The 18,091-nt window shown below is 37.5% G+C and overlaps 1 protein-coding gene across 1 annotated transcript; it reads left to right on the top strand.

Moving 5' to 3' along the window:
* Nucleotides 1-1,760: 1,760 nt before the first annotated feature.
* LOC111366543 (LOB domain-containing protein 27-like) lies at nucleotides 1,761-2,970 on the top strand. The gene is made up of 2 exons (XM_022987281.1): nucleotides 1,761-2,681; nucleotides 2,819-2,970. Exons 1-2 carry the CDS (start codon nucleotides 1,891-1,893, stop codon nucleotides 2,922-2,924), a joined length of 897 nt encoding a protein of 298 aa, XP_022843049.1. The 5' UTR covers nucleotides 1,761-1,890; the 3' UTR covers nucleotides 2,925-2,970.
* Nucleotides 2,971-18,091: the final 15,121 nt, after the last annotated feature.

Raw genomic sequence — 18,091 nt, 5'->3', positions numbered from 1 at the left:
CCCATTTTCCTTGAATTGGTTCCAATTCTTGGTTACTATAGCAGCATTTTTTTTCATTTCTTTTTTTTTTTTGGTTTTTTACAATGGAAATAGATTCTAAAAATTACTGTAAAAAAATATTTCCCTTTAATTGACAATTTCATGTAAAATAAAGTCAAACGAACACCCAAAAATAGCAAAATTTCTTATTTTTTTTTTTATTATTGTTTGGCAATGGAAACAAATTTCATTCTCAATAATAATAAATTTCATTTATTTAATTGACAATTTTCATGTAAAACAAAGCCGAACGAACATCAAAAAACACTTTTATTTCAACATTTTCACGTGAAAAATTATACCAATAAAAAATAATAATTTACAATTCCCAGGAAAATAATTTTTAGGCAATTCAATTCCCTGAAAATCGTTTTCAATTCAATTCAATTCCATTTTTACTATTAAACGGACCCTAATTATTATTCAAACCTGAAAGGGACCGATATTGATTAGTCCTCCTAATTTTCTCTAGATCTCCAACTATATATATTTATGTGTAATGGTAATTGGATAATTTTGTGAGCGATCAAATGTAATAAACGTGGGTTATGAAGTTTTACATGTAAATGAGACACATGCAAACTGTTAAGTCTTGGTGTTATATTTTAAATGGTTAACTTTATTAAGAAAAGTAGCCTCATTTGAGCATACTAATCTTAAAATTTGTATACTCATTTTTGAGTATTCATCGGATTAAATTGCTCATTGAAATTTGATAGGTTCTGATATCTTGTTAAAATTTGGGGTTCCATCTTAAAATGTTAACCTTATTAAGCCCCCGTTTGACCCCCATTTTTCCAAATTAAAATAGGTGGAATAATATTTTTTTGGAGAATGAGCGGTTGTAAAAGAATGAAATTTTTTTGATTTACTTGTAATATTATTTTATGGAAGATTGTGTGATTAAAAAATATGAGAGAAAAAATGGAATTTTATTTAATGGGGGTTACGAGGAGTAGCTCAAACCCTTATAAATTGATCTATTTATTCATCTTTTATAGATGTGGAATTTATCCTTTAACTTAAACAAGTGCACAAACTTGTCATCTGGTTAAAATAAAACGATTTACCTGAACAAGTTGAGTTGTTTTTAATCAAGAAATCGGATTAGTTATATAGCAAACAGTTGCAAAACACAATTATCCATAGGATGAGGATTGCAGAAGTCAAATTAATCTCATTCTCATTTCAAATACAAGTATATGATTCTAGATTATAGATCTTTTTTAACAAATTCATTCTAATCAGACAGTGTAACCTTTAACATTTCGGAGTATTATAGATTTTTATTGAGTATTACAACCTTATCGCCGATAAATTTATGAAGCTGTCAAAGTTTTTGAGACACTGTAATTCCCTACTTTGGTCTGATAGACCAGAGTAATTATTAACCAATGAATGCTATACACCTTCTTAACTATATATCATCTGATAAGAAGGTGATTATGATTGGCTTATGAAATTGAAATACAGAACAGACATGTACTTTTCTGTATTGTGAACTTAGGGTTCCCAGTTACGTTGAAATTCTTCAAACAAACCCCGAAAGAATGGGAACTAAAAATATGTTTACTCAGTCTATGTGATCCCAACAAATTCACATGTGGTACACTCTCACTGAGATCAGTATATGGTATTTCTCTCTCTATAAAAAGATTTCATACGTGCGGTCAAGTATAAGTTTATCTCACTACATATATTTGTTCCCTTGCATTCCTTGATCAAAGTTCAATCGGAATAAGCTCTCACCATCTATCTCTGTATAATTTCTACATGTTCAAATTTTTGCATTCTTGATCAAAATTCAGTAAAAATAAGTTGATTCTCTTCTCTCACTCTCTCAATATCCATATGTTTCAGTTATTGTGTTTCCTGATTCGGATTCTACGCATAATTAGTCAGTTTATCATGACAGTGAAGGGCGGCACAAGCCCAGCATGTGCTGCGTGCAAGTATCAGAGAAGAAAGTGCTCATCAGATTGCCCTCTTGCGCCTTACTTCCCAGCAAATCAACCTAAAATGTTTCAAAATGTGCACCGGCTTTTTGGGGTGTCCAACATTACGAAGATTCTCGGTAACTTGGAGACGAATGACCAAAAGGAGGATGCAATGAAATCTATTATATATGAGTCTGATATGCGAGAGAGGTTTCCAGTTTACGGTTGTTCTGTTATTATATGCCAATTGCGTCTGCAGTTGCAACACGCACTTGAAGAACTACGATATGTTTATGCACAGCTCGAGACTTATAGGCAACAGTTCAACAGGCAATCCACTCCACACTACTCGTCTTCACCACAGCCAGAGTTCGGTATGTATTCAAATAATGATGTATCTCAGGCATTTCAACCGTCATCACTGAGAAATGAAATGACTAATTTTGGAATGAATAATCAGTTTTTTGCAAATGAAAATATTGGTTTTTATGCTGAATCCAGTGACGTTATGGACAGACCAATGTTGGGATTTGACCCTTATTGTGATATGAACAATAGTCAATCTATAACACTTCAAGCACAAATGGACGCATATGAAATCCCACAAGATCAAGAAATTTCTCAAGATTTCGAGCAAATGCACTCTAACACTCTACCTGATGATAGACAATCTTATATCGAAACAAAGGGTGCTTGTGAGTCAAGGTATGTGATCACAATTTATTACAACATCAATAGATACTAGTATTAAATTGTTCTATATTTTAGTTTAATTTAAAACCGAAGAAATAGACAAAAAACTAGATCTTGTGGATGATTTTAATTTTTAAATTTCGTTCCAGCTCGGAATCATCGTTGAAGGATACAACACAGTCGTCGAGCGAGCAAGTATCCCAAAGTGAGTTGAGGAATGCTGCTGCATGCTTTAGCCTCTGTCACTTAGAATAATTTAGACTTTTGATCTTTTCCCAAACATAATTTTATTATTTTGGAAATTTACATCTCATAATTTTGAATTTTCTGAGGTACCTATTGAAATTTAATAAAATGAGCCTGGACTCGTTTAGTTTTTTGCAAAAATGTTGTGTTTTAAATAAATCACATTTCTTCGTATATGATATCTAGCACCAGTTGGTTCACATTAAAGCTAGCTAATAATCGTTTTATCTAGGTGATCACGTTCTCTATTTTATCTTCTTCCTCACCTCTATGCCATCCTTGCACCCTCCTAGTCCTCCATGTCACTTTCCAGCTCCCGTATTGATATAAGGGCCACCACAACAAAAATTATCTTCCGCACCACTCAAAAAAACATTGAGAAAGACTTTTTTTGCAATATTTGGGTATATGTTGCCGGCTTCGATGTCAGTGGCGAGCACATACATTTTGAGTTGGGGACACAATTAAATTTATAAAAAAGTTGTGAGGAATCTTACGTTCAAAAATTTACGTCCAAAAAATCATATCCTACGTAAATTTACGTTCGAGTTTTACATTTGAAATTTACATAGGTTATGACTTTTTTGGATGTAAAAATATTTCAAAAAAATTTGATGTTATACTCCATGTAAAATTTCCAAATAAAATGAGGTAAATTATATTGAGAAATTTGTTGTGCAACAATAATAAATGTTAATGGAATAGTTGAAAAATTGAAAAAAGGGTTAGATGCATCTTCTTAAGACTCACGTTGTATGCATCTTTAACTACTTTCGATGTTTATTTGGACCATTCGATATGTCTATGATATAGTTCTCAAAACGAGCGGCAATTTTTAGTCGAAGAATTTTTAAAATTAGCATATTATCGAAATTTTTGGAATTCTAGTTTGGAATGACCTACTTTGACAAGATTTAACATTTACTATGGTTGGTCATTACATGCGCTACTAACAATGTAAAAAATTAGGTTGTGAGTACTTCGAAATGGTATTAAGAATGCAATATTTCTACTTCATTTTATATCGTGTAACAAGTTTAAAAATTGAGACAAAAATATCAAAAAATTTAAGATAAAAATAAAGGAATTTGTACAAAAGTTGGGGGGTCACGTGACCACATGCCTTCTTTTGTGTCTGCCCCTGATGTCGAGTGAAAGATATGACAGCATTTATATACTATTGCAAAAGGGGCATTACCATTTGTTTTTTGCAATGTTGACTGATTGTTACGGAAAAGTCACTTGAAACGTTATATTAATGTTGTAAAAACTTTTGTGTTAATCTTTTTGCAACGTTCTTTAAATGTTATTAATACATTTTTTGAACGTTGTCTTTAATTCATTTGTAATGTTTTAGGGAGTGTTGTTTTTGCTTTGTTTTCAAGTTTTCACAACAGTCTTTAAATGTTGTCGATATTCTTTTTGCAATATTTTATGAACTTTGTCTTTAACTTATTTGCAACATTTTTTTGATTGTTGTCTTTACTTTTGTGCTCATCTTTTTGCAACATTTTTTGACCTTTGTTTTTTCTTTTTTCTTTAGTTTTTGCATCATATGTCATTTATATATATATTTTTTTTAACTAATTCTCTTTTTTTAATATTTTTTTACAGTAATTAAGCAATATAATTAAAGATATTTTTATGTTTTTATAATAAAATATGCAAATTAAACAGCATAATTAAAAATGTTTTTGGTAGTGCTTGCAATTGAGAATAAAATTTCGTTACATATTTTTTAAACCATACAAAATAGACAGTCATCTATTAGTAAAATTCAGATAAAATACACAAAAGTTATCTATTAATAAAATTCATAAAAAATAGACATAGTAACCACCTGAGCATCACTAACCTGATTTTATGTATATCCTTGAACTGACAATTAACAACTTTAGGTACAACCAACATGATTTATTATAAATTAGCTCAATCCAGCCGAAACCTGGAAGGAAACTGTTTCGCACGGGTTAGTCACTAACAATTAAAAAGGGATTAGACGATTGTGTAAGGGACAAATCTTTTGAGACAAAGTCCCAAAAAAGGGTGTTTTTATTGGCGATGACTTTACAATTGGAAAATAAAAATAGAATGCTTCCAAAGGGCGCAAGCACACGAGTTACTGAAAAGAAGTGTTTAAATCTAAACTAAGAAATTTAAAGTTACATATTCTCTGTTTGAGAGTGTTTGATTCGGAGTTTTTTGCTCTATATCTTTTCTTCCTTTTATACTCCCTGGATGATCTCTTCGTGATCAACCGCTTAAAAACTGCTTGATCGCTCTATAACTGCCACTTTCCTCATAGTGGCCAACTTGTCATGGAACTGCCTTCTCTAACTGCTGCCATTACTTTTTGTCGTTCAACCGTTTTCAATTGAATTCCTTGAATCGTGGAACGTGATAGGGCTACTCAATAGCTGCTCCATTAACCGCACATTTGGGTAACCATAACATCTTACGTTTGCTAAGATCCTGGGCGACTCGAAGGTTTGGGCGAGAACAGGGGAATAGTTCTGGGCGACTGCATGGCAATCCATTCGCTCAAATCTTGGGCGACTTGTAACCTTGGGCGATGGTATTACCGCATTCATGGGCTTCCCTATTTGGACCTTTATCCTGCATTGCCTGATTGGGTCGTTCTTTATGCTATTTGATTTTGGGAATCTTCCAATTGGGCTTCATTCCTTGGACTATTCGAGTTGGGCTGAACTTTTTGTGTGTCAACAATTACCCCCCAATATGGTAGAATTAATACCAATTATTAATTTTTGCCATATTCACTTTGTGTTTCCCAACAACATTCGAAATTCCAAAAAATTTCAATCATTGTTTTCTTCCATAACTTGAAAAGGTGCGACGTTTGCAAACCCTTATAACCCCCAAATACGTCATTTCATTGCACCACTAAATCACTCCTCATTTTTTCGCGCTTCTCTCTCGCAATATTACTGTTCATCTCCTTGCTTCTCTGCTACGTCACTCTGAAAAACTCTATTTCGTCCCTAATGGCCGCTTCACAATCCCAGTCTGGTGACTCCTTCAGTTTCGAAGACTTCCAGAAACTCCTCACTCGGCCATATATAACTCCGAATTTCCTTGCACCAGCCAATGTCGAACTCAAAGAGTTCTATCTAGGTCCTTCATTCAACAACGTCGAGGCCATCGAACAAGCGGCGGTCGGTCAGCTATTCCCTTGTACTCAAAGCCCTCCGTTTCTAAACTCTTTGCCGCTGGGGCCACTTCGCAAAAGAGGTATTCGCACTTGGCCTAAATCTAATGTCGTTTTCTGTAGGTGGCACGGTCTCCTTGTGGGCCATGGTCCTACTAAGACAATTTTTGATAATACTAGAATTTCTGATTTGTTAGAAATCTCTCTTCGACCCCCTATTTTTGATTTAACACTTTTTCCAATCGCTTTAAGTTTCTGGTCTTCTGAGTATAATACTTTTGTTTTCCCTCTTGGCCCTATGTCCATTACCTTAAGGGATGTTGGGGCCCTAGTAAATCTGCCACTTTTGGGCGATACCATTTTCCCTGGTATTTTGATTTCTGGTGTCACCCCAAAATTTGAAAGAAAACTCACCGAGTCTTATTCAAGCCTGCAAACCTGTCATAACCACTCAAGCACCGAGCCTTCACATGCTGAGCGTATGGACTTTCTTCTGATTTGGCTTTGTAAATACGTTTTGTGTGTACCAAGCATAAAGCCCTCCATGAGTTATTTACCCATAGCGCACGAATTGGCGTGTGATAGGCCTCTAAATTTGTGTTCTTTCTTTTAGCTACCCTTTATAGAGGTATGGCTTCTCTTCAATCCCAATTGAAGAATGGTGCATCTCCCACTGGCAATGGGCCTCTTTGGTTCATTCAAATGTTGTTGAGAGCCTATTTTCCATCGCTTGGTGCTCCATCTTTTTTCAGTCCTTCTGCTAGCTGCTATGGGCTAGTCATTGATCCCCTGACTCCTGTAAATATGTCCAGAAGGGACATTTTTTCATTCTTTTATACTTTGGATTCAATCCTTTCCTTCTTTCCTTTTCTTCCCTTTTTGACTTCGGATTATGTGCAACCTCCATCCACTATGGATAGTGCAAGCACCTCTCTGTTCATTTGGATTCAATTTTTGATCGGGAGGGAGTTGTTCCATGATATTTTGACTGGGACCAATGCCAAAGCTGGGATTGAAATATATGCTCCCCAATTCTTTGCTCGCCAACTTGGTTTTGGCCAAACTTGGCCCGTTCCCCCTTGCTATTCAAGAAACTTGATAGACCGCTTCCACACTATTAATAAGGCAGAGGCAGAAGCTTTAGATGCTCGCAATATTCTTTTGACGAACAGCTTTTCTTTAGCTCCCTTCAATCCTAGCCGTGCCACCTATCCCCTTTTTGAACAACTCTGACCGTCAGTAAAGCGCAGATTGTTTGCGACTGATGCCAGTCGTGCTTTCCATTCACTGGACCAGCCAAACATTTCTTCCACCTCTCCTGTTTTGGTCACTCCTCTGTCCATTAGGAGTCCCTCTTCCCCTGCTCGTGCTAAACAGTCTGCTTGTCCATCGACTTCTTTTCCTGCTAAGCCCACTGCAGCTAAAAGTGCCGTAAGCCGCAAACGGCCAGCCTCGGCATCTCCCATTTTGGAGGATGATGCTGATGATGATGATGACACCCCTCTCATTGTCAGGAGGAAGGTAATTAAATTGGTTTACTCACAAGCATACCTTTCCATACTTGAAACTTTTCTATGTGCTAATGGTTTATTTGGATTTCTCAGAAAAGTTCAGCCTCTCCTTTGAAGGCTTTGGTATTGGCAGCTCCTGCTCCATCATCCTCTGTTGAGGCTGCTTCGTCCAAACCGGCTGATGAAGGGACTACGCTTAAAGAGAAATCTTCAGTCCCAGAATCTTCATCACAACCAATGGATGAGCCACCTTCTTCCCAGGGCATTGACCCCCCAAACGTCGAAGCTAGTAATTCATTTTTTGATGCTTTACCTTTGCTTGTGCTATTGGTTTTTGATTTGTTACTTTTTCAGTTCTGCAGATGCTCCCATGAGTCTACCCATTGCGGGAAGGTCTTCTCGCTTAGACAAGGGGAAGTCCTCACGAATGGTGGAGCCACAGGTGGCAGATTTGGCAGGGGATATGCCACCTTCCAAGATTGCTGATGAGGTAATCTTTGCTTCACCTTTATCTCCACTTTGTTTAGTGTAGTAGAAACCTTCAATATTGGCAATTTTCTTTGCAGGTTGCTGATAAAATTGTGCGATCCATTTAAGACTTGTTCACTTCCTGAGAGCAAGTCAAAACATCTCGCCCTGCTTCAGTCAATTGTCCTTCTGCTTCTTCAGAGGAAGATATGAAGTTCCTCAAGCAGTCGATATTTGAGTATTTGTCCTTCATGGATATGGACATCGGTAAGGCTAGTGCTGCCAAGCATAAGGATAAGCTTGAGCATTTGAATGCAAAATTGGAGCAAGCACTAACACTTTCGTCGCTCAATCTTTCTACTGATTTCAAAGGGACGTTGAAAGTTGTCCATTCCGAGATTCTCTCCTTGCTGGCCAAGAATGTTGAGCTGAAGGCCAAAAGTACTCAATATCTTCGCGCCGTATCTGAAAAAGAGTCCTTGCTTCTAGAGATCAACAAAGCTGAGGACGAGTTGAAAGAAATCTCTTCCGAAGTCATGATTGAAGACTCTTTGATGACTAGTTTGGCTGCATAGATGAAGAAGCTTCAAACTAAGATGGACGACTGCAAGGCGAGAATGGCTGCTAAAAAGCCTAATACCTCTCAAGGAATTGAGCGAACTAAGTCTTTGGTAGAGTAATACAAGAAGTTGGAAGTTGATGATAATGTTGTGGCTGAATTGAATATCACTTCTTCTCGACAGAGCGAGGACTGGGGGAGACTTAGGGAAAAAATTCGTTTGGTATGAGGCGAATTGTAATTAAGACATATAATGCCTTAACTTTTTCTTTTTGTAATTTCATATTGACTTTCCCTTTGTAACCTTGTACTGATATCCATTGCTAATTTTGATCATAACAACAGCCATCATTATTAATGAATAACTATTTTAGCCTCTTGTGTATTTATTGACGTTCGTCTTTTAATTGTTAATCATTCAGGCATTTAACTGCTTTTTACTAAAATTTTTTGCACATTTTCTCTTGATATTTCTGCCTCCTTTCTTCTCTTTTTTTTATTTTTTTTATTTTTTTAGACTTTGGGCCGCTTAATCCCATTTACTAGACACGAATGTGGCTGCTCATATTCTGTCTTTTCACTTTCACCCCCTATAAATGCACATCATATTCTGTCTTTTCACCTTCACCTCCCTATAAATGCACGTATACTTCATACTTTTCATCTTCATTTCCATTTTCTTCTTCAAAAGACCAATTTGCTGCCATTGTTTGGCATTTTTGACAATCAATCCAAAACTTTCGGTTTTCATGAAAATGGATCATCTGATCCGCCTACTTTGCCATCTCGCTTGATGTCACCTTTGGTATGGGAGATATAAGAAATATTCTTTGGACAGCGAAATTCTTCCTATCGTCTCCATGTTCCTTACAAGGAGTTCAATGATTGAAGACAATTTTTGAGGACGCCTGCAAGCCACTTGCTTGCTGAGAGTGCTTCTCAGCCTCTTTATCCATCATTGCAGCGATGCATTTAGGAAGGCGATGTGAGGGTACTTCATCTTCCTTTCTACTTGCTGAGAGTGCTTCTCGGCCTCTCTAGTTGCCTTTGCAACAGTGTGATCAGGATGGCGATCAAGGCCAGTACACCCTCTTACTCGGCGATCGACCATGAGATTAGTTTGCTCTTAATTGTAGTTTATAGAGCATTTAGCATCTTGTATTTCGCAACTTTGTAATGAACATTTGATAATAAAGGAATTTATTTGAACGTATTTCGCTCTGGCCCTTTTTACTCTACGATCATTCAATGCGATTTAGTTACGCTTTTATTTGTTTACTTTCCCATAAGGAAGGAACATACTTTTTCAAATATTTGCCATTAATGAACCTCATGTGCTTGGGGCCGTCTAAATCTTCCAAATGATAGACTCCATTAGGCAATACATTATTCACTTTATATGGTCCTTCCCAATTGGGAGACCATTTGCTATACTTTGGATCTTTGCTATCTAAAGGGAGTACTGTTTTCCAAACCAGTTCGCCCAAGTTGAACGACTTGGCTATAACTTTTTTATTATAAAATTTAGTCATTCTTCATTTTTGAACTTGCAATCTATCTAGGACGTCTAACTTTAATTCGTCCAACTCTAATAAGTTTTGAACTAGTGATTCGGTATACTTATCATCACTTACCTTATGTTGCAAACACACTCTGATCGATTGCACGTTGATTTTCATAGGCAAAACGGCCTCCTGTCCATAAGTAAGATGGAAATGAGTAATTTTGGTACTTGACCGAGGCGACATCCTATAAGTCCATAAGGCCTTGTTCAGACATTCGTGCCAATTTCTGGCATTTTTATCTATCATTTTCCTTATGATATTTTTTAGAATCTTATTAGAAAATTCTGCTTGCCCGTTGGATTGAGCGTAATATGGTGTGGAGTTTACTAATTTAACTCCAAACTCGCTCAAGAATTGATTCACGTGATCTCCATTTAAAGATGTCCCGTGATCTACCATCAAAGTTTGTGGAATTTCAAATCTATAAATGATGTGATCACGGATAAATTCTATGACATTCTTTTGGGTGATTTCCTTTAAAAGTACTGCCTCTACCCACTTAATGAAATAATCGGTTTCAACTATAACAAAAGTGTGTTTCTTGGACGATGGGGGGTAAATCTTCCCTATCAGGTCTATCGCCCAACCCTTGAACGGCCAAGGTTTAATAATAGGTACAATCTCTCGTCCTGGCACCCTTTGTATTGGACCATACTTTTGGCATGCTAAACAACTCTTTGCATACTGAAAGCAAAAAATATCTACTCCTAATAATTAACCATCTTATCCTTTGGCCAGCTTGATGAGTTCCACATATCCCTTCGTGCACTTCAGCCATGATCGTCGTGGCTTCTTGCAAACTTACACATTTTAGTAGTATACCATCAGAGCATTTCTTGAACAACTCTTCATCTATCAGTGCATAGTTTAGCAAACGCAACTTCATTTTTCTACTATCTCTTTTATTAGGTTCTTTAAGGAATTCCTTAATCTCTACCTTCCAATCCATTGCATCTCCATCTTGTATGCAATGAAGTTCAATCATTCTCGCCCTTCTTTGGATCACGGGCAATATTGTTCCATACTCACAAGTAGACTTCCAATTTAAAACTTTTGAGTACCCTGAGGTCATATGGGCCAACTCATTTGCCACGTCATTGTATATCCTATTAATGCATTGAAATTCTACTTGGTCGAATTCTTCTAATAACTCTTGGGTGATTTCATATTGACTCATGATGGAATCACTTTGGCATTTAAAATCACCAATCAGTTGGTGAATTACCAATTGAGAATCGCCTCTAATGTTTATATTTTTTACCCCCATATCTATCATTAGTTCTAAGCCCACGATTAAGGCTTCGTATTCGGCCTGATTGTTGGTGCACTTCCTATCCAAAGTGAATGCGAACTTGTAGCAAATTCCTAAAGGATTTATCAATGCTACTCCTATTCCTGCACCTTTAGAGGTTTTTGACCCATCAAAATACAACACCCAAGGTTTTAGCTCGAAAGAATTAATTTCTAATTCAATTTCTTCAGGCATGTCGATGCATGGATGATCGGTTAGAAAGTTAGTCAAAGCCTGATTTTTGACTGCCTTTTGGGATATGTATTGTATTTCAAATTCTGATAAAGTTAACGTCCAAAGGCCTATCCTTTGGTGTAAAATAGGGCAAGAGAACATGTACTTAATCAAATTTACTCTAGAAATCAAATAAACGGTTACGGGCCGTAAATAAGCCCTTAATTTTGTACATGTGAAATACAATGCAAGACATAATTTTTCGATCGCAGAGTAATTGCGTTCACATTTTGTTAACCATCTACTCAAGTAGTAAATCGCCCTTTCTTAACCAAATTGGTCTTCTTGCACGACCATTCCAGCTATTGATTCTTTTTCAATCGATACATACACTTTCATTGGCCGTCCTTGGATTTGTGACACCAACACTGGTGGACTTGATAAATATGTTTTCAGACTTTCAAAAGCCTTTTGATGTTCTTCTTTCTAGACGAATTCGTCCTAATTTTTCAGTTCTAAAAGTGGCGAAAAGACTTTAATTCGCCCTGCACAGTTAGAAATAAAGCGTCTTAAAAAGTTTACTTGGCCTAGAAATCTTTGCAATTTTTTTTTGTTACTAGGTGGTTTGGCCTCTAGAATGGCCTTCGCTTTATTTTTATCAAATTCAATCCTTCTTTTGTGTACCAAGAAACCAAGAAAGTTTCCTGCATTAACACCAAATGCACATTTCAAGGGATTCAACTTTAGCTTATATTACTTCATTCGCTCAAATGAATATCTTAACTGTTCGAAATGGTCATCTTCTTTAATGGATTTGACCACTATATCATCTACATACACTTCAACAAACTTACCTATCATATCATGAAAAATTAAATTCATTGCCCTTTGATAAGTTGCTCCTGCATTTTTCAGGCTGAAAGGCATGACTACCCATTCGAAACATCCTAGAGACCCAGGGCATCTACAGGCAGTTCTGTATATATTTTCCTCAGCTATATAAATTTGATTGTATCCTGAATACCCATCCATGAAAGAATACATGACGTGTCCGGCAGTTGAGTCTACTAAAGAATCTACCGTGGGCATTGGATACTCATCTTTGGGTGTGGTTATGTTTAACTTCGTAAAGTTTATGCACACCCTTAGTTTATCATTCTTTTTTAGTAGTGGCACGATATTGGACAACCATTTGACATACCTAGCTGTTCTAATAAAGCCTGCTTTTAAGAATCGCTCTATCTCTTTCTTAATCTCAGGGAGTACATTAGGAGCAAAACGTCTGGGAGGTTGCCTATGAGGTTTAAAATTAGGCTTAGTTGGTAATCTATATTCTACCAAGTCTCTATCTAAACCAGGCATTTGTTCATATTCCCAAACAAAACAATCTTTATACTCCTTTAACAAATCGATTAATTTATCACTAATCTCTTGATCGAGCATCTGGCTGATGAATGTTGAACGATCTTCTCCTTCATTGGAAATATTTACTTTAATCAGAGGGTCTTGTGCTTGAGTGTATCCAGGTTTGATGATCCGCATTACTTCATCGTTCATCTCCCTTGTAAGCACTTCTTCTTCTAAACAATCCACCTTGTTGACTTCTCGGCTAATACTTTGTTCCAATTCGAATACTGCTAATTTGTCTTTCAACGCTTTCAGGGCTGCCTCTTCTTTCGTCTTATCCTTGCATTCTTTATTGAAAGCCATTAATTTGGCTTTGAAGGCCTAAATATCGGCCATTTGCTCTTGTTGCTTCGAACTCATTCAGGACTCCTTGATTATTCTTTTACCAATTACTGGCTCTTCTAGGGCCACTATATTTGGCCTCATCTGACTGAACATTTCAGTGAGTGCGTCTATTGAAAATGGCTCTTCACTCTGCATGACAATCTGAGTTTCTTCCCCATTTTGGACTACCATGACAGGTCCATAGTTTCCTTCGTACATGAACATTTCCACTGAATTTGCTTCTGCGACAAAAGGCCTATGATCGACCTGCACCACCTTTGCTTCACCCTTGTTATTCCAAAAAACCAGGCATTGATAGAGCTATGAGGGTATACAGTGACTTTCATGTATCCAATCTCTTCCTAGTAACACATTGTAACTAGTAGGACCATCTATTACAAAGAAGACTGTGGTCTTAGTAGTTGTATCTATAGTTATGTCCAATGGCATAACTCCTTTAGCTGCAGTTGCTCCTCCATTGAAACTTGTAAGGATGACTTCTGTTGGAATCATATCCCCTTCTGTCTTTACAATTTTTCTCATCATCTTAGATGGAATGGTGTTTATAGCTGCTCCATTATCGACTAGCACTTTTGCCACAGGTATGTCGTTAACTAGAGCTTTAACGTACAATGGTCTCAAGTGTTTAGTCAATTTCATGGTTGGCCGTTTAAAAATAACCTTTTCGGCAGCCTCTATTACTACTTCCTGCTTGTCCTCTGTCGAGTTATCCTTTTGTGATAAGTCAACGTGCAGCATATCGTACTAAGCCTCTGTCTCATGAATTTCCTTTTTACTGTTTTCTGATGCTTCATCTTCAGTTACCCAACTTGGAGGAGGAGGCATTATTCTTGGAGGTGATCCATACTTTTCAGAGCGGGGTACACTCTTCTTTCTTTTGGGCGTCCCGTACAGTACGTAAAAATTGAAAGAACGCCCAGATGGTTCTCCCAATAAATCTACTTCACGAACTCCCTCTTGATGTAGTTGCTTCAACAGAGTATTGTACGATACTCCTCTCCTTCTTCTTTCTACTTTTAGGTCGATTTCCTCTTCAATGTCTGTCATACCATCATCTTCTTCACCATTGTAGGCCTCTCTAGAAGTCTGGCCTTCTTCATATTCCAGCACGCATGCTTCTCCTTCGTTATCCTCTCTTTCTTCTTCTTCTTTTTCTTTATTCTTGAACTCATTGGCTAGTAAATAGTTATTAGCCACAACAGGAGGTAACGTTCCGAACTGAATAGTAAGGGCCTGATCTGAATCTTCTCCGTCCTTTCTGTCTCGCTCAAACTTCGATCTCCCAGAAGAAGTTTCTGGCAATTCTTTCATTGATTCATCTGTACCAGTCTCTTCACTATCTTTGAGAACATTTTGATTGGCTAACTCGAGTAGTTTAGGCACCTTAGGACGTGACACTCCCTGTTGTTGCCTCATCATTCGTCCATAATTTCGTTGGAAACGCCTTTGTTGGGTTCTAGTCATCTCGTTGAAGGGTATCGCCTTTCCTGCATTATACTGGAACGAATGTCATACATTTGGTCTGCAAGGTTGCGGTCTGAATGTTCTCCCATTATTTACTGGCCCGAACTGCCTCTCAAAAGGCGGTTCCTTATAGAACGATGTACCTCGCCCTCTACCAGGCTGAGCGTTTGGGAAGAAAGTAGGGCGATGGGAATACTGCCATATCCCTGATTTCTTCGTATTCCCACTCACTTCTCTTTTACATCTTGCACTTAAGACGTCTTCATCATTTTTTGGCTCCTTCCCTTTAATACGCTCAAAGACACTGGAATGTGGTCTAGGGTCCTCTTCTCCATCATCTATAACCAATTTGAATTTTGGCAACTTGTTTTTGAAACCAGACGTCACCATTTTCACTTCAAGTGGCTGTGGAAAAGGATTTTCATCCACTAACATCTTCTTCTTATCATCGAATGTAATTCGTTCTGATTCAATGGCATCCTGTAACACATGGCGAAAAACCAAGCAATTGTTAGTCAAATGTGACCATGTATTATGCCACTTACAATATTTTTTACCCTTAATTTGTTCAGGGTTTGGCAATTTATCCTTATCGCTCAGCTTTATCTGCTTATCCTTATATAATTTATCAAATATAAGGTCAGCTTTGGTTATATCGAACGAGAACGTTCTAGCTTTTACGTTTTCATCTTTCATAAGCTCATCCTTGCCCGATGGTCTAGGCTTAGCCATTATAGAACAAGTATACGTGTCTCCTTTAACTAATTCGGCCAAACACATTTCGATCTGATCGTATGACTCGTTATTGATGGTATGAACATCAAAATTTGGGTCTCTATAATAAGTCTTATTTTTAGAATTTTTTATCTGCTCTTCTTCTCTTATTAATCGTTCATACCTAATCACGTTCGCGCTCAATTGGAAAAGGTCAGGAAATTCCTTGTCTTGGAATTTTTTTTCAAATCAAAGCTCAAACAACCTTGAGTGATTTTGACATACTCTTTTTCGGGCAGAGGTACAAAATATTTACTTCTTGCTGTCTTGAACCTTTGGAGGAAACCTTCTGCCCATTCGTTTGGAATTTGACGTAGGTTTGCCAAATCGGCCAAAGTAATTTCAGACTCAGTCTTATAAAACTGAGCATGGAATAATTGTTCCAATTGTTGTCATGTTTGAACAGAGTTCGCTGGCAAATTGATGAACCAGGAGAAAGCTACTCCTGTTAATGAACTAGGGAAAAGCCTCATTTTTTGCAGTGTGAATCGTCCTATGTGTTCTAGAGTAGACACCTCCCCTAAACCGGTAAACAGTGAGAATTCTGGCACTTTATATCCTCTAGGTCATGGATATGCTTGGTCTATCGAATCAAGATATGGCTTTGTGTAAGTCGGCCTAATGACAGGACGTACCCCAAAAGTCATCTGGTCCTGTACGATTTTCATAATCTGATTCCTCAACATGACGTTGGGGTCATATGGAATCCCTACAAGTTGGTTGACCGGTTGATTTGCTTGAGGCCTGATATTTGGTCCTTGATTAGGAATAAAGTTACCATGATTTGGGCCATTGTTACCATTAACCTAAACATTTATTCCCTCATTAACACGTGGGGTATTCTGCCCGTTATTTAGGACATTATCTCTTATATTTGGATTACCCCCCAAGTTAGGCGTACCACTACCATTATTCTGATTTGGCGTTACACCATCCCGTTAGTCTGAGTACTCAATTGTTTGGCCATGTTGTCATAATGTGCATTCCCATTCTGGGTAAATCTTTTCATATTATGAATATTTCGAAAATTTACCTGTTCAACGACATCTTGTGTGAGTTCTCCAAGTAGTGCACGCATAGTTCGAGGACTCAACTTTGCCATTGATTTGTAACGACTGTTACTGCTTTGATTCTGTCCATCTGTTCATGGAGAGCTATGCTGCTCCTCATATTGCTCAATCACAGACTTGACTCCTCCCTGACTTATTGCTTCCTTATCGGATCTCTGAGGCATATTGTTTCACCTTTTGTATCTTCAACACCAAACACCACTGTCCCACTGGGCGTGCCAAATTGTTTCGCGCGGGTTAGTCGCTAACAATTAAAAAGGGATCAGACGATTGTATAAAGGGACAAACCTCTTGAGACAAAGTCCCAAAAAGAGGTGTTTTTATTGGCGATGACTTTACAATTGGAAAATAAAAATAGAATGCCTCCAAGGGGCGCAAGCACACGAGTTACTGAAAAGAAGTGTTTAAATCTAAACTAAGAAATTTAAAGTTACATAATTTCTATTTGAGAGTGTTTGATTCGGGGTCTTTTGCTCTATGTCTTTTCTTCCTTTTATACTCCCTGGATGATCTCTTCGTGATCAACCGCTTAAAAACTGCTTGATCGCTCTATAACTGTCCACTTTCCTCGTAGTGGCCAACTTGTCATGGAACTGCCTTCTCTAACTACTGCCATTACTTTTTGTCGTTCATCCGTCTTCAATTGAATTCCTTAAATTGTGGAACGTGATAGGGCTACTCAATAACTGCTTCATTAACCGCACCTTTGGGTAACCATAACATCTTACGTTTGCTAAGATTCTGGGCGACTCGAAGGTTTGGGCCAGAACAGGGGCACAGTTTTGGGCGACTGTATGGCAATCCATTCGCTCAAATCTTGGGCGACTTGTAACCTTGGGCGATGGTGTTACCGCGTTCATGGGCTTCCCGATTTGGGCATTTATCCTGCATTGCCTGATTGGGTCGTTCTTTGGGCTATTTGATTTTGGGGATCTTCCAATTGGGCTTCATTCCTTAGACTATTCGACTTGGGCTGAACTTTTTGTGTGTCAACAGAAACAATCTAAATAACACATCCTTGCACTAGATTTGTAATGTCCAAAATTTCCTCGCACCTTAACAAAGAGTCAATAGTCTAGACCAAATACATTCTACAGGAGGAACTTAAGGTTTATGTTGCGAAAAGACCAGGATGCAAACGAAGTGCAAGACGCACATGCAGAAGCAGAACAACTTCTTCAGACACAAACGAAGACACAGGTGGATCGAAGAACAACATATGAATGAAGAAGAAGCAGACGGATCGAAAAACAGCATAGATGAACATCAATGAAACTTCACAATGTAGGGCTTTTATGTTTTGAGATTTTTTTAGTGGAAATTACACAAAATCATACATTAAAAATCCAATATTCTAAAATCAGATGGCAAGTTTAACA

Source organism: Olea europaea, chromosome 18 (genome assembly GCF_002742605.1).
Source record: "Olea europaea var. sylvestris chromosome 18, O_europaea_v1, whole genome shotgun sequence".
Classification (NCBI taxonomy): domain Eukaryota; kingdom Viridiplantae; phylum Streptophyta; class Magnoliopsida; order Lamiales; family Oleaceae; genus Olea; species Olea europaea.
The sequence above is the reverse complement of the archived record's forward strand: the minus strand, read 5'-3'. Positions and strand labels throughout refer to the sequence as shown.